The 26,547-nt window shown below is 42.8% G+C and overlaps 1 protein-coding gene across 50 annotated transcripts in view; it reads right to left on the bottom strand.

Annotated features, from left to right (window-relative positions):
* IKZF1 (IKAROS family zinc finger 1) overlaps positions 1-26,547 on the bottom strand; it is a 100,236-nt gene that overhangs the window by 14,038 nt on the left and 59,651 nt on the right. For 9 of the 50 annotated variants that reach the window (XM_045389122.3, XM_015447413.4, XM_045389117.3 and 6 more), the window contains 4 exons: positions 21,819-21,878; positions 12,994-13,254; positions 7,833-8,000; positions 3,069-3,194 (listed from right to left, as the gene is read on the bottom strand). In XM_045389122.3, the coding sequence (XP_045245057.1) occupies positions 3,069-3,194; positions 7,833-8,000; positions 12,994-13,254; positions 21,819-21,878 (615 nt within the window). The remainder of the gene's footprint in view (positions 1-3,068; positions 3,195-7,832; positions 8,001-12,993; positions 13,255-21,818; positions 21,879-26,547) is intronic. The other 41 variants (XM_074035009.1, XM_074035002.1, XM_045389118.3 and 38 more) reach the window with 6 other exon arrangements.

Raw genomic sequence — 26,547 nt, forward strand, 5'->3', positions numbered from 1 at the left:
TTAAGTATTTTATGTCTTCATTGATATTATGAATGTTACTTTGAAAACATGTATTTCAAATTGGCTATTGTTGCTGGTATATTTTACATTTTAACATTTGAAATGTTTTTTTTTTTTATTAAATGGGCAAACATATATAGCCCACACCCTGATTTATATGCAAGATAAAGATAAATCCATAAAACCCAATTCCACTGGTCATACACTTCATCTATTAAGCTAACATGCTTCCTGACATGTCCATCTTTCTCTGCAAAGCCGTGCCCACGGCCTGCCCAGGGCTCCCAGGAGTCAGGGGTCTTCCTCTGCACCATGGTGCAGGGCCTCCCAAAAGCCTCCACCCCCAGAGGCAATCACAGCAAGGAACAAGTGAGCCTGATGCTCACGAGTCACGGGCTGCTCTGTCATTAGATACATGTACCTCCAAGGGCTGGTGATTCTGTTTGTGCACCAAAGGCTCAAGAGAAACTTATTTGTTCCATAAAGACATTAAGAAATTATAACAGGTGACCAAAAGCCTTTTACTAAAGAAAATTATATTCAGAAAATTTCTCTTTTCCTATATCGCCTAATTGAGGCTTTGATTTTATTGAATTCACCCAATCTAAGGGGGTTTTGGGGGTTGGAGAAGAGACTATTTGCCCATCCATCTGAGCACAGACAAGGGGTTCTCAGAGGGGGACAGAGGAGGAAAGATGCATCAGAAGGCACAGGTTCCACCCACCCAGGCACAGCACAGCTGAAATGACCAAGCTTGCCCTGCCTGCCTTCCTGGTCCCAAGCACAGTTCAGGAAGACTTCTGTCAAAGCCCTCAATACTCCAAGTTCCTTAAACCAGCAGCACCTACAAGTGCTAGGTGTTGGCAAGGGCAAAAACCAAAGGTGACTGTCGAAAGGTATTTATGATCATTCTGCACCTTTTGAGGCCATACCAGACAGAAAGAATTCAACAGAATTAAGTGCAAGCCTGGCTTTGTCTGCTGCCACACTGAGACCAGACCACTGCTCCTTCCTTAGAGAAGCTTTCATACCTCCTGAGTGAGGGGACGCAGAGGCATCACGATGGTAGTCCAAGTAACTTAACCACCAAAGGGAATAAATTAACATTTTAGGGTGAAATTGATACTCACCACAAGGTAATATTTAATACACATTACTGGCATGTAGCCTTACTGATATAGAGACTAACAGAGAAGAATTAGCTTGATGGTATCAGTATGTCAGTGACCTAAACATCCATGTTTAGGTAAGTACCTGACACATGTCTAGGCTCTTGCTCACACCTGGATCCACCCCCTTATGTTTCTCTCAGAGCGCTGCTATGAGGGTGGCCTGGCACGAATCATCACTCACATTTAAGCGATGAGCTCTGGGTCACATTCAAAAACAGAGAACTCAAACCCAGGTCTCAGTGAAATGAATGCTGCTTCTCCCGCTCCCCTGGATTCAGCTCTCGTGTACTGCAGCTTGTTTCTTTGGTAATGAAAACAGTGGAGGAAACAGAAATGATATACTGTCTTTTTGTTCATTTTGTCTTTTCAATTCTATGTGCATATCAGATTCCTGTATTCAATAGGGTTTGGCATTATTGATTATAAGTCCTCAGTAAATATTTGTTGAGTAAATAAAATGGCTTATTAAGCATTAATATGTAAACTACATCATTAGGAGCACTTCCTTCCAAGACCCGTTCATTTATTTTTTACAGAAAAATACAATATTTGAGTGTTGACATTTTATTTCAAAGGAACATAATTATCTTCTCATCCATTAGTCTTCTGCCCTGGGGTCTGGTTATGTGAATTAATAACTGTTACATTATTATTATTTTAACATCCAGTTTCTTCTCTTCCACTCACCTTCAATGCCTTTCCATTCTAGACCTGAGATTTTGAAAGAAGCCAAATGATAATTTAATGATATCTTCCCATTTCACAGGGAGAAAACCGAGACCTGGAGGAATCACCTGTGAGCCCCAGATCCCTGGCTGACTGGCAAAGGAGACAACAGTTTGGCTGCAGAGCTCTGGCCAGGTGAGATGTTGCCTCTCCATGCCAAGACTAATCGGAATCAATTTCTAGCCATTCCCAACATTCTTTTCTCCTCCTCTCATCTGCCACTAATAATCTGAGGGTACTCTGGTGAATTTTCCCTTTTGAACCATTTATTAAAGTCCGAAAGGTGAATGAACGAGGCTTAATAAATTTTCCACCATTCGTTAAATTGTGACCTCACAGTCTAGTGATGGCTTTTCCAGGAGCAGTGATAAATGAATACTGTTTTGAAAGAGATTAGCTTTATATGATCTCTTTATAAATTGTTTATCTCTTAAAAAATTAGGGAAGAACCTTTTATAACACTGCCATTCCTCCAGGTAAATCCAGCCTTCCTTGGTAATCTCTCCACATCATTTATTCTACAGGCTCTGGGGTTGGAATCAAGTGCTATCTCGTTATGCAACACAGCGGAGCATCACAGCTCCTGAGAAAGAAGCGACTTTTCCTCTCATCCTTCGACAACCTCAATACTATCAACTACCAGGGGCTTCCAACAAACTTCAACCTCACTCTTCAGGCAGGAGTGGATACCCTGCCCTCAGTCTGAACTGATGCTTAAAATCACAGCCTGAAAGTTCTTATTTGATAAACTTCGTTAAAAAATTGTTTTAAAACAAGATTTTACATTTTATTTTGTTTACAAAGAAATAATCACTACTTGAGGTGTTTTTTTTTGTTTGTTTGTTTTTTGTTGTTGTTGTTGTTTTAAAACCACCAACATCCAAAAAACAACCCCAAAACTTTTAAGGTCACTGCTATCCTAGGAGTTTCTCCCGATCGGAAGTGGGAAGGGTTTTAAAATCAAGCTCTCTCTGGTCAGATGAGGACCTAGAAAGCACAATGTGCTACTGGTGAAACTGTGATGTTATTGGCCAAAAACTTTCCTCCCTCCTAGCCCCGGCAGGAAGCAGGCCCAAGGCTCTGCTCCTAAGGCTGCATGCAGAGCGCCCTCCTTCCCCACCATGCTGGGGGGAGAGCCCACCAGGCTGGCCTCCGAGCAGCAGCGCTTACCTGGGTACAGTGTGCCCGGAAGGCCCATGCTTTCCAAGTAGTTGTGGCAGCGCTCTTTATGTTCCTCTAAAGAGCTTCGCTGTTTATAGCTTCGGCCACAATATCCACATTTGTGAGGTTTACCAACTGCAGAAAACACAATTGAGTTCAAGACCCCAATTAAATGCCAGCCTTATGTGTAAGGGAAATGCATGCAATACAATTATTACCAAAAAAGTTAAAAAAAAAATTCTACCCTTGAGAGATAAAAGTGTGATGGACTTGGTGAAAATTCCTGAATTCAAAAATGTTGGTGGCCAAGGGTTTCTTTCATTGTACCAAGAACTCATGCGATTCTTGTTTTGTCTTAGTTTGTCTACTGACTACCAAATTTTCTCCTGCTTCAATCACGGAAGCCTAACCTTTAACTGGAGAAAATGAGCCGCTGCCATGTTATAATGTGGATGCCAGCGACTGGACAGAGATGTGAGGAAGGCCGGTGTGTTGGCCACATTGTCCACAGATTTGCCTCCAGAGTAGGCCTCGGTCTATGCTGTGGGCCGGATTGCCATGACGCTGGTGCTACATCTAACATAGCCAGAGTGAATTCAGTTCCAGGTGCTAAACTGGGTAACTTGAGGTCTCTAAGAAACCATGCTGGACAAATATGCTTGAATGAAATAAGTGTGTTATTTCACAAATGTATTTTCTTACATAATATAAACATATCTTATGTTTGTATTATGTAAGACAAAGTATTTTGTATTTTCCATGCATATGTATATGTAATACAAAATATTTTGTATTTTCTATGTATATATATTTCTATTCTAGGTATATATATATTTATATGTATATGTATTTTCATATATTTCTATGTATATGTATTTTTACATACATATACATAGAAAATACAAAATACATTGTTCATAAACAGAGCTTATGGAAAAGCTCTGCTTTCTTGCCAAAGAGCTTTAGGATGGTGTAGCTTCTAGATCAGCCTTGTCCAACAGAACTTACTATCATGATAGAAGTGCTCTCTATTGGTGCTGTCCAATATGGTAGCCACCAACAATATGTAGCTGTTGGACATAAAAAGTGTGGCTAGTGCCACTGAGGACTGAAGTTTTAATTTTGTTTAATTTTAACTTATTAAAAATTAAAAATACTGCATGTGGCTAGTGGCTACTGTATTGTGCAGTTCTATATAATGAGGTTTAGTCCTTTCTGGATTTTACTGAGTGATATTTTAGGAAAGAGAAAGACTAGTCAGGAATTCATATCATGCCTAAGTTTAAGGACTTCAGTAGATACCATTTTAAGAGACAAACTGAATAAAGTATCTTTAATCACTTATATAAGGAATATAAATTTCCAACCTAATAGCAGAATCTTCTACTTCTTTCTCATGTTGTTTTATTGAACATATTTCCAAGTATTGTATAAAAATTAAGAGCATCCAAATAGAATGTCTGGTACAATGGTTTAGCCAAAGCTTATGTTGGTTAAATCTCTTTCCTAGGTGAACAGAAGCTACAGGAAGAAGACTAACATGAAAGCCAAAATTTGACTTCTGGACCATTTAATAGAGAATGAAAAGGATCTTTATTTATCTACATAAAGTGATGTACCCCCAGTATCAGGAGATAATGTTGAAACACAGAATTTTGCCTAAAATTGCACATTTTATTGAGTATTGTTTTTAGAAATTAATAGGATATAGATAACCACTCGATGTCCTTTCCTGAAAAAGCTATAACTTCAGTAAATTCCATGATCAAATTGCTTCCTGTATATATGACATGGTGTCTGAATACCCATTTTTCTGAAAATATGATTGATTTTAACTTTGGAACATAAGAACTATGTTCACTGTAAGCAACTGAACTCAAGTGTCTCTTGAAGCATAGCCCAATATTCTGTGGGAAAGAAATTCTAAGCTTGCAACTTCCAAAGGAAGCCATGAGGCAGGAAGGGAGATCACTTCTCCACCCCTCCAGCTCCCCCAGTCCCCTCCTGCTGTCAGCATGGGACAAATTCCCTAACTCTCTCCCTGCTAACATGCTAGTTCATAAGACCTCAGGCCACCACCAGTTGCTACAGAAAGCTGTGATGTTGATCCTGGTTTTTAATGGGACAGGGGAGTCACCATTCCACAATGGAGTAGAGTGTGGCCACATTTGAATTTGCCAGACAAAGGCCAAAGTACTTATTTCACTTCAGTGAAATCACGTTGAAGAAATCATCGCTGTTTTTTTCCCCAAGAGCAGTGTGTGTCTCTACAGCATTTTTGGACAGACAGATCCCTAGCAGCCCTGCATCCATGATGGGTTTTCTCCACTGGCTCATCCATGGATCCAGAATAGAAATACACAGTCCAAAGTCTACCACCATTCTGTAACTACTCAAGTGATCAGTGGTACTTAGAGTAGGATACCATCATGCCTCAAATGAAATACATAGGCCTGGAGCCAGAGTAACATAAAGTACTCTACTAGATGGTCCCAACTCCACAACAAGAGAGGAAAGAGAGCAGCTCTACTCTTAAGGACTGATGTGCATGAGAGATTCCATTGCAATGAGAGTAATCTAGGAGTGATGATGACCTATGGTTGGTGTCGACCTAAGAATGAGTGCTTGTCTTTTCCACTGACATGGGAAGCGGTGCTTCCCACTAACCCAAGGCAATATTGCTGCCAACTGTGTCCGTGTCTACATGGCTCCTTAGAAACAACAGATGTGAAGCTTCTTCCTAGATCACTTGTTAGCATGGCGCACAGACTGCACAGTCCTCTCAGCTGAGGCCTCCACAGGCCTTGCCTGTCAGGCCCAGGTACCACCTTTGTCTCCAGGTGGGACCACCGTACATGCTCATCACCCATGTGAACATTTAAAGATGCTCACGTCATGCTACTGTCTTCCCATCTCAGGCGAACCACCCGTTCTCCCTGTCCCTCTGTAACAAGGCAAGTGTCCCACTCCATGGCCCGCCTGCTGACCTGCCCGCCCTCTGGGGCCAGCAACTCCTCAGCTTGGTATAGCTCCTTTCTTGGATGTTTTTAGGAAGTCAGATCACCCAAATCATGACAATTTTGTGATGAAGAGCATGTGGGGATCCTTTTCCACATGCACCGCCACGAAGGAGGTCAGGATGGAGAGGAGGTGATGCACTGGCCTCTGTGACTCCTCTCTTTTTTGTCTCCAGCCAACTAGGTGAGCTACTACAAGGGTCACCTGCCAGGAGAGAGACTGAGTTCTTGGCAACATGGGTGCCACACTCCTTTCTGGGATTACTGCCGACTCACACACTCGTTTAGAACTTCTCTAAAGCAAACCTCGGACACTCGCCTTCCAGCACGTACTTCAGAAGCCCCTCCCTTCTATGGGAAGTCTCTCCTGACTTTCCACCCCAGGACCCACTGTCCCCTTCCTTATGCTCCCACTGTCCCCTCAGACGCTCTGTCATGCCTCCTGTAACACACTGGTGCTTTCCTTGTGTGCACCTGAGGTCTTCTGTGCAGAATGGGCACCAGGGGCAGTCAGTAAATGTGTGATAAAGAGATGGATGTAATGAGCGGCCTCTAAAACCCTCAACCATTGAATACACGCATCACATTTGGGAAGAGATGGCCTGGGCCGCTGCAGACCTTCCACAAACAACACACATCCGCCTCTCTGAGGGAGGCTCCTCCTTATCCTGCTACCCCAGGTAGGTGAGGAGCAGCTGGTCTGAGGCATTGCCATCCCCCAGTGCACCTGCTTAGAGAGCCTGCTGCTTGGAGAAGGGCCTTGGCTGGTGGCTGGCTGGGGCAAGAGGCCCCTTGAGGGAAAGGACAAAAGCCATCAACCTTTCACATCCAAAGCCTCATGCGGTATGCTACAGCAAATACCCCCAACTGGACGGTATGAAGGAGACCTGTGCCATGTCATGTTGTACAGACCACACTGTAGGCAAACATGATCCATGACACGCCGGCCAAGAGCCCTCTCTTCCTCTGCCCTGTAGAATTATGGGACTGCTGGATAATGAAACACCCAGGACTATTTCTCAGGAGGCAGAGGATCTAACCAAACTTTAGTGGATTTGGACTTTACAGGCCGGGAGTGTTTTGAGAATAATGGAGCATTTATGCCTATGATGATCTTGCCAAGACTCCGGACTATGTGGGTTGTACTTTATCTGTCTAATTGAAAGAGAAAGGCTGCTGTCTAAAATCTGGTAACAGCCCCAGACTGGCCTCTGCAACTGTGGTGTTGGCTGGTTTTTGGTGTGAGAGCCACACTGGGCTCAGTCTGGGTGGGTGTGCCCTAAATCACCCTTCTCTACCAGCTCTGCAAAAAAGCTATCCTATTACACCTGTGTAAAACACTCCAAAGTGGGACTTAACAACATAAAGAATTGTACTTGAAAACGTTTTGGGTCTTAGCAGTACACTTGGTGAAAACACTTCCCGCAAAATCCTTTGTGGAAACTACACCAGCCTGACAAACGGGATGAGGAGGCCTGTTCTGAAACATGCTACCTAAGGTGAGACTTCTGTGTGTGAGTGCGTGTGTGTGCATGGGGCTCCCTGCGCCCAATCTCCCTGGTGCAGTGGGAAAAGTAGAATATGGGGAGGGCAGATGGGGCAACGTCAAAGAAGCGACGGCCCACACCCAATGCAGGACTGCGAGCTGGGGGGTACTCAAGGTTAGCCAGCAAGGATACAATCTGGGATCCATGCAGGCAGAGCGGAGGAGTCCCGGGACACCCGGACAGCCCCGGACTGCGCCCAGGGGACCTACCGGAGTGCGTCCTCAGGTGGCCAGTGAGGGCGTCCCTCCGGCGGCAGGCGTAGTTGCAGAGGTGGCATTTGAAAGGCTTCTCCCCGGAATGCAGCTTGATGTGCCGGAGCAGGTTGCCCTTCTGGGTGAAGGAGGCCCCACACTGATTGCACTGGAAGGGCCGTTCTCCTGGGACCGAGAGAGGAGAGCTGGTGAGAACTAAACTTAGCGTGGGGACACGAGGACGATGCTACAAGAAAGTTGTTTCCCACGGGGGCTTGGTGACTTCCACCGGCTGCAGGTTTGATAGAACACGAGGCTTTCAGACTAAACCTGCCAGCTCCTTAACGCTTCACTGGCTGGGTCAATTTGATCTGAAAATCTAATTTTTTTTCCCTAAATCAGAATGGCACATCACAATGCAAATTCAAACTCATTTAAATAAAGTGACTGCAACATTTTGTGATGAAGAGCCACTCTTCCTGATCAGCAGTTTTGGAATAAACCAATATCCAATTTTGCGTGTTGTGGCATTTGGTGGGGTTTTTAATGTGGCTTTTTTCAAAGGGTCTTTAAAATATGCCACTGAAGCAGCAAAATAAAAAGGAAACTCATTAAAAATGCATTTCAGGATCACAAGTTCATTTCAGCGTTACATTCTTATATTTAAATGAAAGGCACTTCATTATAACAGTTATAATAACTTCTTTTCATTTACATTTTCCCTGTATTTTCCCTTTCAATTTCTTCTCCATTACCTGTCTGTCCCTAAGCAGGCAAATCAGGAGAGAGACAGACAGAGAGCGTGAGGATGAGAGAAAGAGAGAGAGAGAGATGGAGAAAGATTGAATAAAATGAGAAGTTAAGAAACTGTGAAGGAAGTCCCCCATCTTCCAAAGAGAAGTCCCAAACCTCCCTATGGCAGGGCATACAAGTCAGAGTTGCATTGAGATTTCTAGCTTTTTCTTTCTTTACAAATCCTAAAACATTTAAGCTATTAATTGTCTATATCCATAGAAGACAAATTATATTTTAAGTACAGGTATTCTAAGAGGTGCAATTTAGTTGTTATGAAGGAATTCTTTCCGGGGTGGGACTGCTGCAACTGTGACTAAGACAACACCTGACCCTCTGCTCTGTGTGGCAGCACCTGTGCCTCCATTCCAGAGCTGACAAAGGGATAAACAGGTATCTGAGTAAAAGAAATACACTATTGTCCTACTGAGTAGTCACAGGTCTTGGAATCTAAATCAGGGAACATTTCATTTAACTCTCACTTCAAAGAGTGATAATTTGTCATGTTTAAGTAGACATGAAACTCTTTTGTAAAACAAATGCTTTATTTAGAAGAAGAATCCTATGTGACCACAATTCCTGGTGTTGAGAGACCATAACAACATATTTCCTGGAGTCACTTTTTTCTCAGGAAAAAACAATGTATTAAAATGTCTATTTAACCATTTCCCGATTGATTAATATGATTATGGTAAAGAAGACAGCACTTCTCAAAAATGATTACACAGAAGCATATCTGGCACTATTAACATCCACACCAGATTAGATTTAAAAGTCTATATTGACACTTGAATTTCATGATTATCATCACTTTTTTTTTTAAGCTGGCAGGTTAGAGGCACTACTATAAAAGCTGAAACTAATTTACAGTGATGTTCAATTATAGGCCAATGGAGAGGTCCTGATACTAACCAGGAGGTATCTGGTATTTCTCCAAATCCCTATAGAAATTTGTATTAGCTAAGCAGAGAGGAGAGTTTAAATGTAAGCAGGTTGGAAGGTGATGGTGAAACAAGCTAACTGACTAACTAACTAACTATACTGTTTGAGTTACAAACCCATGCATGTAAATCAATACTAGATGAAGAGGCTAAAACAGCTAGCAGCCAGATAGCCCAGGAGAGTTTCCACTGGAGAGAGATCATTTAATTATCTATTAGGAACACTTCTGAGCCTTCCGTGCACTTGTGCATAACTGTGTGTATTTAACTCCAAAAGGATAAAAAGGAAAAGTAGAGTGAGCTGGTGCAGGGAGACCCAGACAGCGTGAGATGGACATGCCTCCAACCACAGCTCTCATTTGGACAGGGTGGCCTCTCAGGAGAAAGCTCATTCCACAAAAATGCTCACAGTAAGGATGTGACGACATCCTGGTGACACAACAGTGTTTGTGGTATGACCCTAAGTTCGTGAATCCAGCCCTACACTTACACCTGGGAAAGACCCCCTTCTATGCTGGGCAGGTGCTGGAGTCCCATGTCTCTCCCCAGGTCTGGAGAGCAGTGCCATTAGGGTGCTGTGTTTAGGAAGCTCGGGGACTGAACCTTTTTATCTTACAGACAGGAACTAGGTAGGCACAGACAATCTTCTTGGTCTTTGTTATTAAAAACCCCATCATTTAGAATAATAATGCGGTGTATTTGCACCCTGCATTTCCTGCTTCCTTACTACCTCTCTCCCCTCTGGTTCTCACACTAACCCTGAGACACTGGTGGGGAAGATGTTACTATTGCACCCGAGTCAAAAATATAAAACTGAGCTGCGCAACAGGGGAAGTGACGGGCTGGTGCCCATGAGCTGATTAGAAAATGGCCCCAGTGGTACTTAACCAACATGGGGATATGGGTAGAGGTGAGACCGCCCCTGAATTCCCTCAGTGTATGCCGGAAGGGACTGGGAAGCTGACTCAGCCACGAGCAGGAGGAGGAACAATGGCCACAGTGCAAGTACCAGCCTGCCCCAGATGGAGAGCCCTCCGAACGGCCCTGTTCTGTCACTGCTCAGCTGCGCTGCCCTGCCGCCTGAGGTGGCTCTGTGCTCCACGTGCTGGGAGCTTGTTAGGAATGCCTGCTCTCTGGCCTCCCCCCAGGTCTGAAGCAGAGTTGCATGTTCACAAGATCTCAGGTGATTTACATGCTCTTTCAAGTTTGAGAAGCACTGCTCTAGAAATGTTTTAAGCATAGAGAATTCAGAAAGCATGGCTTTTGTAACATATTCCACTCAGATCCCAGGAAAATGAAAACCTTTTCTAGCATATCTAGTTATTCAAACCAAGTCTGGCCAAACCAGGTATTTTGTATCTATCTGGGACTGTCTATATTTAGGCAGTGGAAATGCATGATGAAGACAATTCACAAGTTCATTGCTTCAAGTGTGGGTATTTTTTTGTTTTTAACAAAGGGCAAGACAGAAAGTATAAAATTGACTTCTGAAAGTTATTTGTTCCGTAAGTGAAAAACTCAGCTTATTGGTGTGCAGGTGGCACCTAGCTGCTATTTGTTGGGAGAAGTGAACAACAAACAGCAGATGCCACCTGGCATATCTGTACTTGGCAGGTTTATTCATTAAATGTAATTATTCTTTTTATCAAGGCAGGCAATTTAGTATGCCAGAATTTGACTCACTTATCAAATATTTATTTAAGAGAATTTTCACTGTACAGTCAGGCTTTACATGAACTAACAGGCAAGTAATTCATTAGTGAGGTCTATTCCTCATCGGGGATGTATTACTACGGGTCTCGGAGTATCCTGTTAAGTGTCTATCACAGGGTAGCCTACCTTCATGTTAACTTCCACCTCATCACAAAGGCGAGGCTGGGACTACTCTCGTGGACGCTTGCTTCACTTAGGGCTGAGTGTGATCGGTCTATTTCACTGGGTAATTTGAGGATAAAGGGGCCATTAGAAAAAGCAAAGTTTGCTTAATTTTAGAATTTGAATTTTTATTGAAGATGGGTATCTATTGACATCAACTTATTTTTACAGTTTTTCAGATACACTACAAATGGAATGGATCAGTTTGGAAACTGCCCTGATTCAAATATAAAAATTACAACCCCACAAATATCTGCATTTCCTGATAATATAGCTTTTTTGGCTCACGAAATTTTCTTAATTTCTGCTTAATTTCTGATAAACATATTTTTGTTTGCCCGCACGGAAGCAGCACACGAGGGTCTGATGTCAAGTCATCGTCATCACTTTCCTGAGGTATCTTATAGAATCTGCTAGGCCTTTAAAATAGGATTTTCAACTAATTCTTCCCCTTGGGTTTTGCAGTGGGAGACGCTAGCTTTATGCTGACCTAATGATGCCAGCTCAGAGGCAGTGATGGCTTAGGGTCTCTATGTTTCACGTTCCAGCTTTCAGTGGCTGCTAGAGGTGGTGGATCTATTGTGTTTTACCCAACTTTAGAACAGCTTCCCATGCAAAGAAAAGTTTCTCTTCAATTCATAAGAAACCTCCTGCCGACAGTTAAATAAGTGTGTGCCATTCATATTTTACTTCTAAGACCCTTCAGCACCATGAGTGGTGGTGACTGGACAGTTCTGTTGGACAACTCTGTGACACTTCCATCAACGTGACCGACTATTAGAAACACTGGCAGAGCGAGGCCAGCTGGGGCTCGCTGTGTTCCCACGTCCCTGGTGAGGGGGCATCCTGTGAGCCTGAGCACAACTCGCTGACACTAGGGTGCCCGTGTTCTTTCCTTTCTGGACACAGAACATGACATTCTCTTATACTTCCAGTAAACCTTTCAGTAAGACAGAGGATTTGGGATGAAGTTCTTTAGGAATTTGAGCTGATAACCAGTGGTAATAGAAGCATCTGATTCAGTCTCCCCTGGTAGAGGGCAAATCATTTGAAAGCTCATCTGAGGTCTTTCTGAAAACTCAATTTTGCTGCTATTCCATCATTCACTATTGTTTCTACACATCAAACCCTGTTAGTTTGAATACCATTAAAACACACATTTTACTCATGGTTTCTCTGGAAAATTTGAGGAGTAAATTTTGGTGTATCAGGATTTTCTGTTTTGTGGAGGGTGATGACTAGCACACGTACCCTAAGGGCTCAGCTGAGACTACTTAGTATGTGTTACTATAATAGCAGGCCCTCGCCAGGCCTCTCATGTGATGCTGTTCACTTTCCCCTTGTTTTACGTATAGGGTGGAATTGGTACCTGTTGATAAGTCCTTTTCAAGGCCGTACCAGAATAATGACTCTATGACTCGGTACCACTTGGAACCAATCGCTTGCAACAACTGAGCTACCAGTCAATTTGAAACATGCTCAGAACACTCAAGGAAGACAGGATGCTTTCCTCCTTCAAACCCCATGCACCTTCTCCAGGCCACTAAAGGAAAAACTGAGCCAGGCCTTACCAGTGTGGCTTCTTTTGTGAACCATGAGCACATTGGGCCCGATGCAAATGATCCCACAGATATCACACTTTAGTTTTCCGTTAGGAAGTCGAATGCCTCCAACTCCTGACAAAGCCGAGCTGCCTTGGTCCCTGTGGGAGCCATTCATTTTCTCTCCTGAGGCATCAAGCATTCGTAAATCCTCCGCACATTCTTCCCCATTCATTTCACAGGCACGCCCATTCTCTTCATCACTCTGAGTCTCTACTTTAACATTACTGGCTGAAAGAAACAATACAGGAGGCCACTCAGTGTCATTGCAAAAAAAAAAATGCAACAAAACAACACAGCAGCAAAAAGACAATCAAATAGGCGTGGAGAGCTACTAAACAGAAGTTCTTAGCAAATACCAAGGGGAGAGCAGCCTGAACTCGCCATGCATTCAGACTTGAGAGGGCTTTGGTGGCAGGCCTTGGGATGCACCTGGGGTCACAGGGAGATCTGCCAGCCCTCTCCATAGGCCCCATTGGCGAGGGTCTGAAAATGCACTAGAAGGGTATTTACATAGTTCCCACTTTAGAGTTGGGCCCCCATTTTAAGCAGGTTCATGTCAGGAGTGGTCTGAAGCCGATTCCTACACCCTACCCTTCAGATGGGCACTTTGCCCTAGAGGGTGGGTACTGGGTCACACAATCCAGCTCTCTAGGATGTGAGAACTTGTTTGGCAAAATACCTAATAAGTGGTTAACAAGCCTGAAAATGTCACTTACTTGTGATGCTACCTTTCCTTGTGGCATGTAAACATTAATACACTTTGGGACAAAACTCAGTAAACATAAAAATGCTCAGAGTTCTGACCACAGTTCCCCTTCAGATTTCTGGAAGATCTTTCTGTTTCTTCGATACATGACCATTTGAATTCCTGTTTATCTTAAATAACATAAACGAACCCTGTGTTCTAAAGAAGAGGTAATCATTTCTTACACTTCTTCCACTCACTGAAGGGTTAATTGGGATAGTTTATGAATGTAGATATCTGGAAGAGCTTTTTTTTTTTTTTCCCAAAGAGAAAGAAGCTTGTGTGTGTGCCGGCGGGGAGGGTGGGAGGTGAACTTTTAGTGTCTTGAATACAATGACCACTATTGCCTCTGCATTACTGTTGCCTTTAAGTCACACATCATAGGGTAATTATGTCATTTGAATATTTTTCTTCCTGAAGAAAGTAGGAAACATTTCATTTACATACATCAGAAACACTGACTGATGATACACTGGTGAATCCAACACTAAAATGACTAACAGAATTTGTAGTTACACTGAAAGCCATCATTTTAACAACCATTTTTACAGACTAATTAAGAGTAGGTAGGTAAATTTTGCCAAGTAAAATGATCGATGAGATAGATGACAATCAAGACTAAATATTTCTTTTTTGAGACAGGGTCTTGCTCTGTCACCCAGGCTGGAGTGCAGTGGGATGGCTCACTGTAGCCTCTGTCTCCCGGGCTCAAGTGATCCTCCCACCTCAGCCTCCCTAGTAGTTGTGACTAAAGGTTTGCACCACCACATCCGGCCATTTTTGTTTTTGGTATTTTTTGTAGAGCTGGGTCTTCCCACGATGACCAGGCTGGTCTCGAACTCCTGAGCTCAGTGATCCACCTGCCTTGGCCTCCCGAAGTGTTGAGATTACAGGTGTGGCCACTGTGCTCAGCGTAGACTACATAATTTTTGATCAACATTTTCAATCAATGGTTCTCAAAGTTTGGTCCCTGGAGAAGCAGCATCAGCATCACCTGAGAACTTACTAGAAGCACAGACTCTCGGGCTCACCCCAGAACTGCTGGCTCAGGAACTCTGGGGCAGGCCCGCAGTCTGTTTTACTGAACCCTCCAAAAGATTCTAACGTATCCTGAGGACTGAGAACAACTGTTTTAAATAACCAACTTAGTTAATAACACTCCAAGCTTATTTTATTTCAGCGAGTTCCTCTCGATTTACAGAACTACAATTCAGACACTGAAATAAAAATACCTGGTCGGGAATCTTAGCTGCACTATTTAAAAGCTCTGAGATCTTAGGCAAGTCATGTAACTTCTCTGTGCCTTGATTTCCTCATCCATGAAAATGGAATTTATTATAGCACCAGCCTAACAGGGCTGACTGATGAGAAGTTAGCTGAGGACAGTGGCTGGGGCATGGCACGTGGAGGCTCACCCCCAGTGATCCCAGTATAGTCTTCCACCTAACCCCAATACCACATGCTGGGCAGACAGCACATTAATTGCTCTCTGCTATTTAACCTTCACAACAACTCCATAAGGGAAGTGCTATCATTATCCTATTTTACAGTTGAAGAAGCCGAGGCACAGAGAGGTTGAACAATCTGCTAAGGTCACATAGCTGGCAAGTGGCAGAGCTGGAAGGTAACTGCAGGCAGCCTGGCCCCAGCATCCACTTACACAGTCATCTCTTGGTAACTGCAGTGCATCAGTTCTGGGACTCCTGAAGGTCTGTGGATGTGCAAGTCCCTAAATTGGCCCTATAGAACCTGTGGATACGAAAAATCTGCCTTCCATATCCACAGGTTCCGTGTCTCTTGAATACTGTGTTTTCAGGCCACAGTGGGTTGAATTTCCAGAGGCTGAACCCATGGAAATGGAGGGCTAACTGTACTGCCAGTGTTTTCCCTTTAGCTCTTTAGCGAAATGACTTACAGATGAATAATGAAATGAATTAACTGAGACATGCTGGACTTGGAGACCACAAAAGTGAGGATGCACCAGAGGATGAACAGAGCTGCCTGTCTCCTCCCTCAGATCCTGGCATTATGCAGAATTGTCCTGAGAAATCCAGCAGTGGGGATTCTCCAAATGCTCTTCCCTTCAGATCCTGAAGATCAGAGACTCAGAGCATCTGAGCAGCCTCCTGCTAACCTCTCCCCACTGCCAGGGATAAGATATTTGGAAAATAAAGAGATAGGCAGGCAAGTGAGTCTGGTTGGCTGTTGAGGCAATGGTGCTCAACCACCACTGAGTTCTCTGGAATCGGTACTCTCAGGTAGAGGATGTGCATCTTTTTGGGAGGAAGCTAATTCTCTAGGTCCTCCTTGCTCACCAGTGTCTACACCAGCCTGCTCTGGAAACACAATGAGGTTGCAAAGATCTGTGTACTCCTTAATCTAAGATTATTTTTAATCATTTATCTTGTGGCTTTTAATATAAGATTAGAACACAATGGACCAAATTAAGATTGGTGTAGCAAGTTTTTCAAAAACAGGCGCTAAGACGAGGGCTGTAGAGAAGGTGTAGGCGGAGTGCTTCTGAGGCTAGAAAAAGGACGCCACGCAGAAGAACAGGCATGGGGATAATCCCCTTGGCATATTCCCCTACTTGGCTTGACTTCATAAATTCAGAGGCAACCAGCTACAGAGAATTGACTCTTGCTTTCCCACGGGTACATATGGCCTATTAGAACTTGCCAGAAGTTATCACTTGTTTTTCTGGATCATTAAGAATGAGTATTTCTGGGATTCTTCGGTGTGCTCTATGGTGTGTGCTGTTGCTAAGTGTGTGGGCGCTTGCAGGCGGGGAACAGAACAGCAGGGAAGCACTGGACATGACCTTCAGGTTTCTGGCTTCAGGATCACCAGTTCTGCTACAGCAGGCTGCTTGCAGGAGGCGGCAAAGCTATGTGACAGGAAGGAAGCAGAAGCATAGGGGAAAGCCCGCAATGGATGCTGCCATAGATATCACAGATGTCCTCAAAGCCAGAGGCCTGGAGATCAGTCACTCATTGGACAAATGGTGGCTGAAAGCAGTACTCTGTCCTTGTTACCCTTCATGACACTGTCACTGAGAGCTGTAACAGAACCAAAAGAGAACCAGGGACACAAACACTCTGGCTCAGGCTCACCCTGGGCTCTTTCATTGACTGAGAGATAATGGATGAGAGTTCAATTTTATTATTCAACAAATGTGACAATAAATACGATGAAGAGTGGATGTGTTCAAACTCCTAGTCAAAAAGGCACAAGAGCCTATCACATACTGTCCTGAGATCAATGTGGACACCAAGGTACGATTTTAGGGAGATAGGTACCTAGATCTCCACCTAGATGGCCAGATATAGGGACATATACAGAAGATTGGTCACATAAGTCTGTAGGAACAGCAGTAGGGAGGATCAGCTCAGGAAGAGAGAGAGAGTTCCAAGAGGAAAACTAAGGACACTGCCATGCTCTAGGTTTCTAAAAAAGAGTATGCAGACAATATCCACGGATCACTGTGGGCAAGGCCAAAGAACTGAAAATAACGGAAAATGAACAGAGGAACCTGTATCAGCAAATGCTCAAAACATTTTAAATGGAATTTAGATGGCAGATGCGGAGCATTCCAGGGCTGGAAGCTTCTAGCACTATTCGGACAGCTTCTAAGCCATGTTATGACAGGAAAGGTTGGTGAAGTCTAAGACAGGGACTGGATGACTGCCAGGCGCTGGCAGGATTTGGTGGGAACAGAGTCGTCACCATGGGGCGCGTTAGATTCAAGCAGTGTGTGGATTTCCCATAAATGGGGTTAAGCTCCTCGTTTCTTTGTGGAAAAATGCAAAGTGGATGCTGGTTACATAGACGAGATCAGGAGAGTTCTGTCCACCCAAGGAGGCTGTCCATGAAAATGGGGGTCTCTTATCCAGCTAGGAGGAGAATATAAGCAACTTGCTTACTGTTTTCATAGATGACAGAAATCAGGGCTTGAAACTATCTTCGTAAGTTGCAGCTACAGACTGTATCTCAAAATCTGAAACCTATTAGTCATAAATGTAAGGACCTGTGAAATTAAAATACACATTTTAAAAACACAAGCCCGGGATGAGAGTGTCTTGGCTTCCCATGTAAGTGTGAAAAAGGTTTCTGGGGTTTTCCCTGAAGGTGAGCTCAATCACAGATGTGGACAGAAGAAAGAAAAACAGAAGAAGGGGTGACAGAGTCCTGTAGTCACTGAAATCTGGAATCTTCTGTACCAGCCAAGCCGTGCGCATGCCTCCTTTAAAAAGAGCAGCACAGGCTGGTGCAGGTTTGGAAGGAAGTCGGTCAGTGGGGACTGAAACTAATTCCTGTGAGCAAGGTTGATGGCACAGGATTCACACTTCCTCAGTTTGGCTCCTGAGGGTGGAGAAGGTGCTGAGGAGAGGCAAGTGGGAGGTGAGTGCAAGAAGAGCTTCTTCTGAGAGAGGGGTTTGCAGGGGCGGAGGGTGTCCACACAGAGAGCAGAGAAGCAAGCCCTGGAGGCTGGTGGGAACCCTGATGGCAGGTTCCTGCCACCTGTAGTTGTGTGACAGCTTCCACCAATATGCCTCCCATTCAAGGAGTGAGGAGTTCAGGGCCTTTGACCCGCAGACCTTTTCCTTTACCTAGAAGAAAAGAACAAGTGGGGGTTGGCCTGTCGATGGTAGTGAACACATGCAGTTGTGAGGGAGGCTCTGCGAGAGTGTGAGTTTTGGCAGCCCTTCGTTTTGAAATCCATCCTCCTGCAGAAGGCAATGACACCAGCTGATGCCTCCACGAAAGAAGGAGGAGGTTGGGAAGGAATGACTGGCAGTTACTGAAGCTGTGTACCTCCTGGCAGCTTCATAATACCCCGGAGCCCACCCAAAGGGATATGCAAGGCTCCCGCTGAATTCTGTTGAAAATGCCCTATGAGAAGTCCCTTCAGTTTCTTAACAACTGCCACTCCTTAAACGGTGCTGCTCATACCTGCCCCAGAATCAATTCCATGAACCCGCCTGCCCCTGTGATGCAGGCATTGTGCTTGGTTCAACCCCATGGATGCTGTCTCTATGGAACATTTGCCAGGGCCCGAGTTTCCTGGCCATGCCCTTCTGTGAGTTCCTAAATCGCTCACTCCCTCCTCTGTTACTCTTAGCTGGAACTGCTTAGCTATGGTATTGCTTCAGTGAAATGGTACATCTCCCAGAAGATAGGAAAGATACTTATGAATATTTTGTAACCCCCCCACCCCATTACTTAGAAAAATGTCAAACTCAGTAAGGTGCTGAATTGAACTGATTAAATATAGAACATGAAATGGAGACTGGTCTTCTCTTTCCCCGGAACACTCTGGCTCAGGACCACCCTGGGCTCTTTCGTTGACTGAGAGACAATGGACAAGAGCCCAATTTTATTATTCAATAAATGCAACAATAAATATGAAGAGTGGATGTTTTCAAACTCCTAGTCAAAAGCTGCTTTCCTTCCCAGACGCTATTTAAAGTTGGGAAAAATTAAAATCTCATTGACCTATCTTGGAGGACTTCTATGTTATTGGCACCCAACAGTACTAAGAGAGACCCCACACCCCTGTATGGAAGGTGGACTTTGGTAGATAGACAAGTTTGGATTGAAGAATCTGGAGAATACAAGGAACTCAGATGCCAAGAGGAGCCAAGAGGCCTGAATCTGTGCCAGACACTGTATGTGCTCATGGATAATTAAACATTTTTTAATGCATAGGTATAATGTACACTGTCAGTCCCCACCTGACCAATGAGTTATGCTTCCTCTTCATTTTCCTTTCCTTTTTAGAATGTGTATTCATATTTACCGAAAAAGTAAATGTTTGGTACTCAGAATGCATTTTTCCATTGAAAAGATAGTCCGAAGCAATCACTCCAGCGTGAGTTTAGGCCACGTAAGCTTGAAATGCTCAATATTTTACTTGAAAAATGGTAGACAGAAATATTCTTGCAACATTGGTGACTAGCAAGTAAAAATAAAATGAAATGAAAATATTTAAAATATATCTTGAATCACAGTAATTAAGTGAAAATTTGAGATGAAGAGGATATGTGTGTGTGTGTGTGTGTGTGTGTGTATATATTTTGTGTGTGTGTGTTGCCTCTAAAATAGATTTATAAAACTTTTAAGCATTTTAAGGTTCATGGCACCATTTATTATAACTTAATATCATCTAAAATGTAGAAAGTTGTTTTCGTCTCAGCAGGGTACCTTATTAGAAAATACTTTTCTCCTTATTAGCAATTTAAGGCCTTTAAATGGAATGAAGTCAGGGAGACAAAAGAAAGGCAGAAGAGTAAAAAGATAGAGAGAATAAAAAAGAGCAACAGACATTTTCTTTCCTCCAGTAACTAGGGACACAAACTGGAATAAGGACAGTAGAGGGGGTCAAAGGGGTTGTTTTTAATTTTTAAGAAGAAAAGAGCTGTGAAGGGCAAAGAGGGCAATTCTTCATCATGACCACAAGGTGGTGATATTGGCCCAGAACAGTTTGGTTGCTGTTTTGTGGAGGAAGGCATCAAGACCAACTAGCCACTTGTGTGAGGAGGATAGTCACAATTCCAACACTGGGGAGAGGGGAAGAGAAAGAGAGACACCAATACCTTATGGACACATTTGCACAAATACAGACAGAAAGTGTATCCAAGTGTATATCATCTCTTTTATAAAAACTGTAAGTATCATAACATTAATACATCTTCACATGCAGCAAATCTTACAGACTGAAGGCTTCACTGAAGGGTCTGCTTCAACACTGCAATATGCTCTGGCTGACACCTTCCTCAGACTTCACAGAAACATGTTTCACGATGCATTAGCTTACTCTCAAGTGCATTTGACTCTCAAGTGCATATTGACTTCAATAATATGATTCTTCAATATCATTTCCCTGTCCAATACCATTATGTTATATGCTCATATAAGCTCATGTGTAAACAGATACACATATATAAGCATTTACATGTACATACATATACATCTCACAAAAGTAGGTATCAAGCTATTGCTTTAAAGTGGAACCAAAGGAATATCAGTAGAAGAAAGATTTCTGTAACTTTTATAGGCTGGAAAAGTAGCCAATCTAGTTTATAAGCAAAAGCGTGTACTTTGATACTGTTAAATTCCTTAGACACCAGATAGTTTTTGATAACCAGAATGTCAGAAACTATCTTTAACTGTCATTGGCACTATTTAAATTAGAGCCTATAATTATAATTGTCACAGTGTTAACAAATGCAACCTGTTTTCTGATGTTGCTTCATAGTATTAGAGAATTTACTAATACAGGTCCTAAGGGGATTATCAACTTGTATGACTTTAAATATTCAGCTCTCTATACATTTTTAAAAGCACTCTCTGTTCTTTAAAGTATTTCTTTGAGGATGTTACCCAAATATATTTATCATTTATCAGCTCTCAATATCTAAAAAAGAAAAATGAAATTCACATCTGTTTTTGGTTTAACAGCTCAGATCAGAGAAGGTCCTGCGGGCAACAAGCATGAACAGTAAGTTGGCTCCAGCAGCGACGCACCACAGAATAACGGCCTGGAGGCCTGCAATTTTCTCTTCTCAGTTCTGAAATTAATACTCCAGAACCACAGATGAAGAGCATGTCTCTTTCTCCTGTCCCACAAAATTGTAAAAATTATCTTGAAACCATGTTCAGTTCTTTGTTGGTGACAGAAAGTATGGCCATTTTATCCTCACACTCAATAAAAAGGAGATAATCACAAGAGTAATCTCAAAGCTGTCCAGCAGCATCAGTGAAGCAACAATCCCATCAGTGCTACTGCGACTCCAACCCTTACTGTGACTCCACTACCATGCTCCCAGAACACCGCACAACTGCCTAGACCTTCCTTTTGCACTTCATGGTATAAATACCCAAAAATGATACGGTAGGTGTCTAATGAATAGAACAGTGAATATTTAACGTATCTCCTTTTTCAAGCATGAATGAAGGCGTTGATGAAGGAACATGCATATATGATATTTACATGATAGGAGATGAAGGCATGCTTTTGTTTTCCAGAAGCAAGGCATATACTTACGAGAGAAAGATTTGGGAATTATTGCATGGAAATCCCTAAAGTCATCAGCCCCATATGTAACTGCAATAAAGAAGGCAAAAAGAAAGCTGGGTTGTGATACCAGGAGAGAGATATAGTCAGAGTTTAACAGAAAGCATTACTTTTTTAAAAAGAACGTTTTATTACTCAAAACCACTGTTCAGCTACTCATCTGCTATTGCTGGCCCTCCTATAGGCAACAGAAAAGTAATTACTCATGAACAGGACCACAATTCCCTCAGGTCTCAACTCACAGCATTATATCCCATAAAGTGGTTTGGAGCAATTACTTGATGGGTTCAACATCTTAGAGGGTGCAGCCCCAAACATTCTAGAACTGTGCGAAACCATTCAGCAGCTCCAATCCAAAAACTCAGGCTCCGCGCAGAGCGTCTCCTGGGACAGTACGTATCTCCACAAAAGTGCGTGTTTCTTAATGAGCTGATTGCATCGCAAATGTTCTTCATTCAGCTTTTTCTTAGAAAGTGTTCGTAGAAAATTAGAAAATGCAGCACACTGGGTGGGGAAAAATTATTGTTTTCCCCAACCGGCAAAAGAGCTACCCATTTCAGTGATGAGTACTTATCAGTTGCTTTCATAAATGCTATCACTGCCTCAAATCTTCAGGTTTCTATTCTCTTTCACAGGACAGTTTCCCAGCATGTTCCTTTTTCTTAAGATTTGGCAGATTCTGCATATGTGCACACATGTGTACACACACACAGATACAAACACATACAATTTTTCCCCCAAGAGTCACGTCTCAGTGACTGTTAAAGTTATGTATACAGTGAGCTGTTAAATTAAACTTGTTGGATGAGTTCCTAGGTTAGCAGAGTAAAGACTCTGAGGTGACCTGCAGGGAAACAGACCTATTGAACTTTGCTTAATCCAGTGTTTTCCAGACTTATCTGACCACAGAACATCCTTCTTTTCCCATGAAATAATTGGGAAATAAATTATTGGGATAATGGGCAAACATAGTTTGAGAGACACTTTGAAAGCTGTTTCTTGAAGTGATTGGCTAAATTATTTCCTAGCAAATTCTTATTCTTCATCTGCTTATTTCATTCCCTGGTAGTCCAAATCTAATGGATAAAGTCAATATTATGAATTCTATCAAACAGAGGTAGCACAAACTGATTGCCTCCATATGGATGTGCTTGCTGGCCTGCAAACAGCCAATTTTACAATAACTTTTGCTGTTCTTGCATCTTCATTGAGCTCCAACCCTTTATATAATCTGTTTTCCCTTAGTTATTCTGCTTCATGAAGCTGCTAGCATCTCAGATAATGGGAGAAAAAGCAAAGATGTTTTAAAGGGTATGTATTACCTTTTGCAAATGGGAACATTACAGTGAGTGATAGAGTACAAAACTCTGACTAAACAACGAAGCACTGAGATACTGCTTACAATGCTGATCATGCCGATATGGTGCTTGAAGATGACTTGCCTTGAGAGCTAACTTCCTAATATATCCCTGCAGCTCTACAGCCAGAGCTCAGCCACCTTTGTACATATGATGATGACTACAGCACTGGGGAGGTCTTCATGTTTACTGGTACACTGAAGATTAAGGAACTAAGAGATTAGATCTGAATGCAATGTGTCTCAAATTTGTCTCACCAGTGGAAAATGTAGCCTTGTGCAGTCTTGGGTAGTCAAAGTGTAAGCCCTGAAATACCGAATTCAGTCAAGACACTTCCCACTTCACACATTGCCATTGAATATGAAGAATACTGTAATATATTATTAGACATTAAATATATATATTTTTAAATTTAACTTTTAAGTTCAGGAGTACATGTGCAGGTGTGTTATACTGGTAAACTCATGTCATGGGGGTTTGTTATACAGATTGTTTTGTCATCCAGATATTAAATCTACTACCTATTATTTTTCCTGATCCTCTTTCTTCTCCCACCCTCCACCCTCTGATAGGCCCCTCTATGTGCCCATGTATTCTCCTCATTTAGCTCACACTTAAAAGTGAGAACATCTGTACTTGGTTTTCTGTTCCTAGGTTAGTTTGCTAAGGATAATGATCTCCAGCTCCATCCATGTTCCTGCAAAGGGCATGATCTCATTCATTTTTTATGCCTGCATACTATTCCATGGTGTATATGTACCACATTTTCTTTATCCAGTCTATTGTTGATGGACATGTAGGTTGATTCCACGTTTTTGCTATTGTGAATAGTGCTGCAACAAACATATGGGTGCATGAGTCTTAGAGTAGAACGATTCATATTCCTTTGGGTATATATGCAGTAATGGGATGCTGAGTCAAACGGTATATAGGTCTTTGAGGAATTGCCACACTGTCTTCCACATGGTTGAACTAATTTACAATCCCATCAACAGTGTATAAGCGTTCCTTTTTCTCTACAACCTCACCAGCAACTGTTATTCTTTGACTTTTTATTAATAACCATTCTGACTGGTGTGAGATGGTATCTCATTGTGGTTTTGATTTGCATTTCTCTAATGATCAGTGATGTTGAGCTTTATTTCATATGATTGTGGGCCACATGTATGTCTTCTTTTGGAAAGTTAGACATTGAATGTCAATCATGTTTCAAAAGAATCAGTCCTTTGCCTGGTGTAATTCAAATTTACTTGTTGATTTTTGTCCCAAACATGTGGTTCCCTAAAAATCACAAAATTGTTTAAAAATATATATACAGCTGTATCTATTAGTTCATTTCATGTCTCCAGAGTAATGCTGAATTGATAAGCGCTCACCCTTGTTCCTGTACCATCCCGGTTCATGCACACAAGCTTAGGGCTCAGTAAAAGAAGTGTGTACTATTCTAGCTGGACAGGTAATTACATACAACAGCACATGTGGAAACTCACTCTGTTCCACGCTAATGTTCAGTATCTTGTGGAAGCCATTCACTGAGAGCTCTGTGGATGCCAGGTGGGCAGTAGAGGTTTTATGGAAGCTGTTTTTATGACGCTTGAGAGGCACTGGAAGGTGTGTAAGGTACTGCAGCTGCACACATAGGGACACACATAAGTGTGTTTGTGTGTTAATGCAAATATACACACACTCACCTGCACGTGAGGCATGGGGAGTAATGGTGTCCCCCCAGTGAACCAATTCCCAACCAGTGAATCAACGATTGGTCAAATGCGGCTGCTACGCCTCCTAGCCCCACCTCCTTAGGGACCTCACTGGTCCAGCAGCTAAGTCTGGCACCCTTCACTGCACATCCAGGGTAGGGACTGAACAAAGTCACAGAGTCGGTGAGTATGCACAGCAGTCACTGAGAGCTCCTCGCACTCCAGGAGCCAGCTAGCCCTGGGGGCTGTGCGGTCTGACGATATTCCCACATTGCTTCTGGCAAGCTACAAAATGAGCCATACGACCTGCTTTTACTCACTCACTTTGAGAGGTTTGCAGGTGCTGACTTGCCTTTGCCCCTGAAGACAGTCCTGCCTCTAAGGTGACCCTCTTGCTTGTCATAAGAAGCAGTCACTGTGGGATTAGCGAAGCTATTATTCAGTGATTACCTCTCAACCTTGTTCTCTTTCCTTTAGTAAATTCAGGCCATTGTTTAATAAAAGGGTGCAGATAAAATAGGTATTAAACTCTTTTCTCAGTTTTCTACATTTTACAAAATATATTCTTATCAAGAGTAAATTTAACTTATTTGGTAGGAATTTCTATTCCCCAAACTCTCATGCACATTTTCATATAAAATGCTGTGAACACCTAGGATTCTGAATCCTATTTGAATCACCAAATTGATGAACATTATGTGAAAAATGAAATACACACAAACCACACTTTTCAGTTTGCATTTAGCTGTGCATAAAATTATAAACTTCTTGTGTCGTTGTCACTCTGGGGAGAGGCTAAACCTACTTGAGATTTTCAAAACTAGAGGGAGGAGATCTGATCTACTTTCAAATGTGAGAACACTGACAATTTTCTAGGAAAATCTGTCTAAAGGTAAACACATTCAGATTTGTATTTAGCAGAATTTAGAAATTTAGAAAAAATGCTGTCTTTCTTTAAATCACATGAACCTGTTAGTCACAGTTAGATCATTAGTCTATTATGACCTTGTTTGAGTATAGTTTGAGTATGAAGGGTGCCAGGCTTAGCTGCTGGACCAGTGAGGTCCCTAAGGAGGCGGGGCTAGGAGGCATAGCAGCCACACTTGACCAATCGTTGATTCACTGGTTGGGAATTGGTTCACAAACCATACCCAAGGCAAGTGGAAGTATGTCCAGGGACCCTGTCTGTAGGCTCTACCAGGGCTTGATCCTCATCAATCTTCCCATTCTTCTCTCCATGCCTGGAACATGCAAACCTTGGCAATGCCTGCAAATCTAGCATTTCATGGCAGGGCTTCCTGACCCCGGGACTGAGCTAGTGAGAGTCACAGGACAGGACAGCAAGGTGGAGGTGGATGGGAGGACCAAGTACCCCAGACAGAACACCACAGGCCACACTTCTGGAAAGTACGAGTTAGATCCTGAAGAGCTACCAAGTCAAGATTCTATGAAAACCTTTCTGACCTTCTGTGGATGGATACATTTGTTTTTAGACCACTCTCTAGTGAGGAGGCTCAGAGTCTTCTCATGGGAAGAGAACACTGGCTACCATCTATGGACTGCACATGCACATTCAAGGAAGGTATTATTGTTGCTCCAGTCTTAGAAAAGAGGCAACTAAAATGCAATCAAGTTCAGTGG

This window comes from Macaca fascicularis, chromosome 3, assembly GCF_037993035.2.
Source record: "Macaca fascicularis isolate 582-1 chromosome 3, T2T-MFA8v1.1".
NCBI lineage: Eukaryota > Metazoa > Chordata > Mammalia > Primates > Cercopithecidae > Macaca > Macaca fascicularis.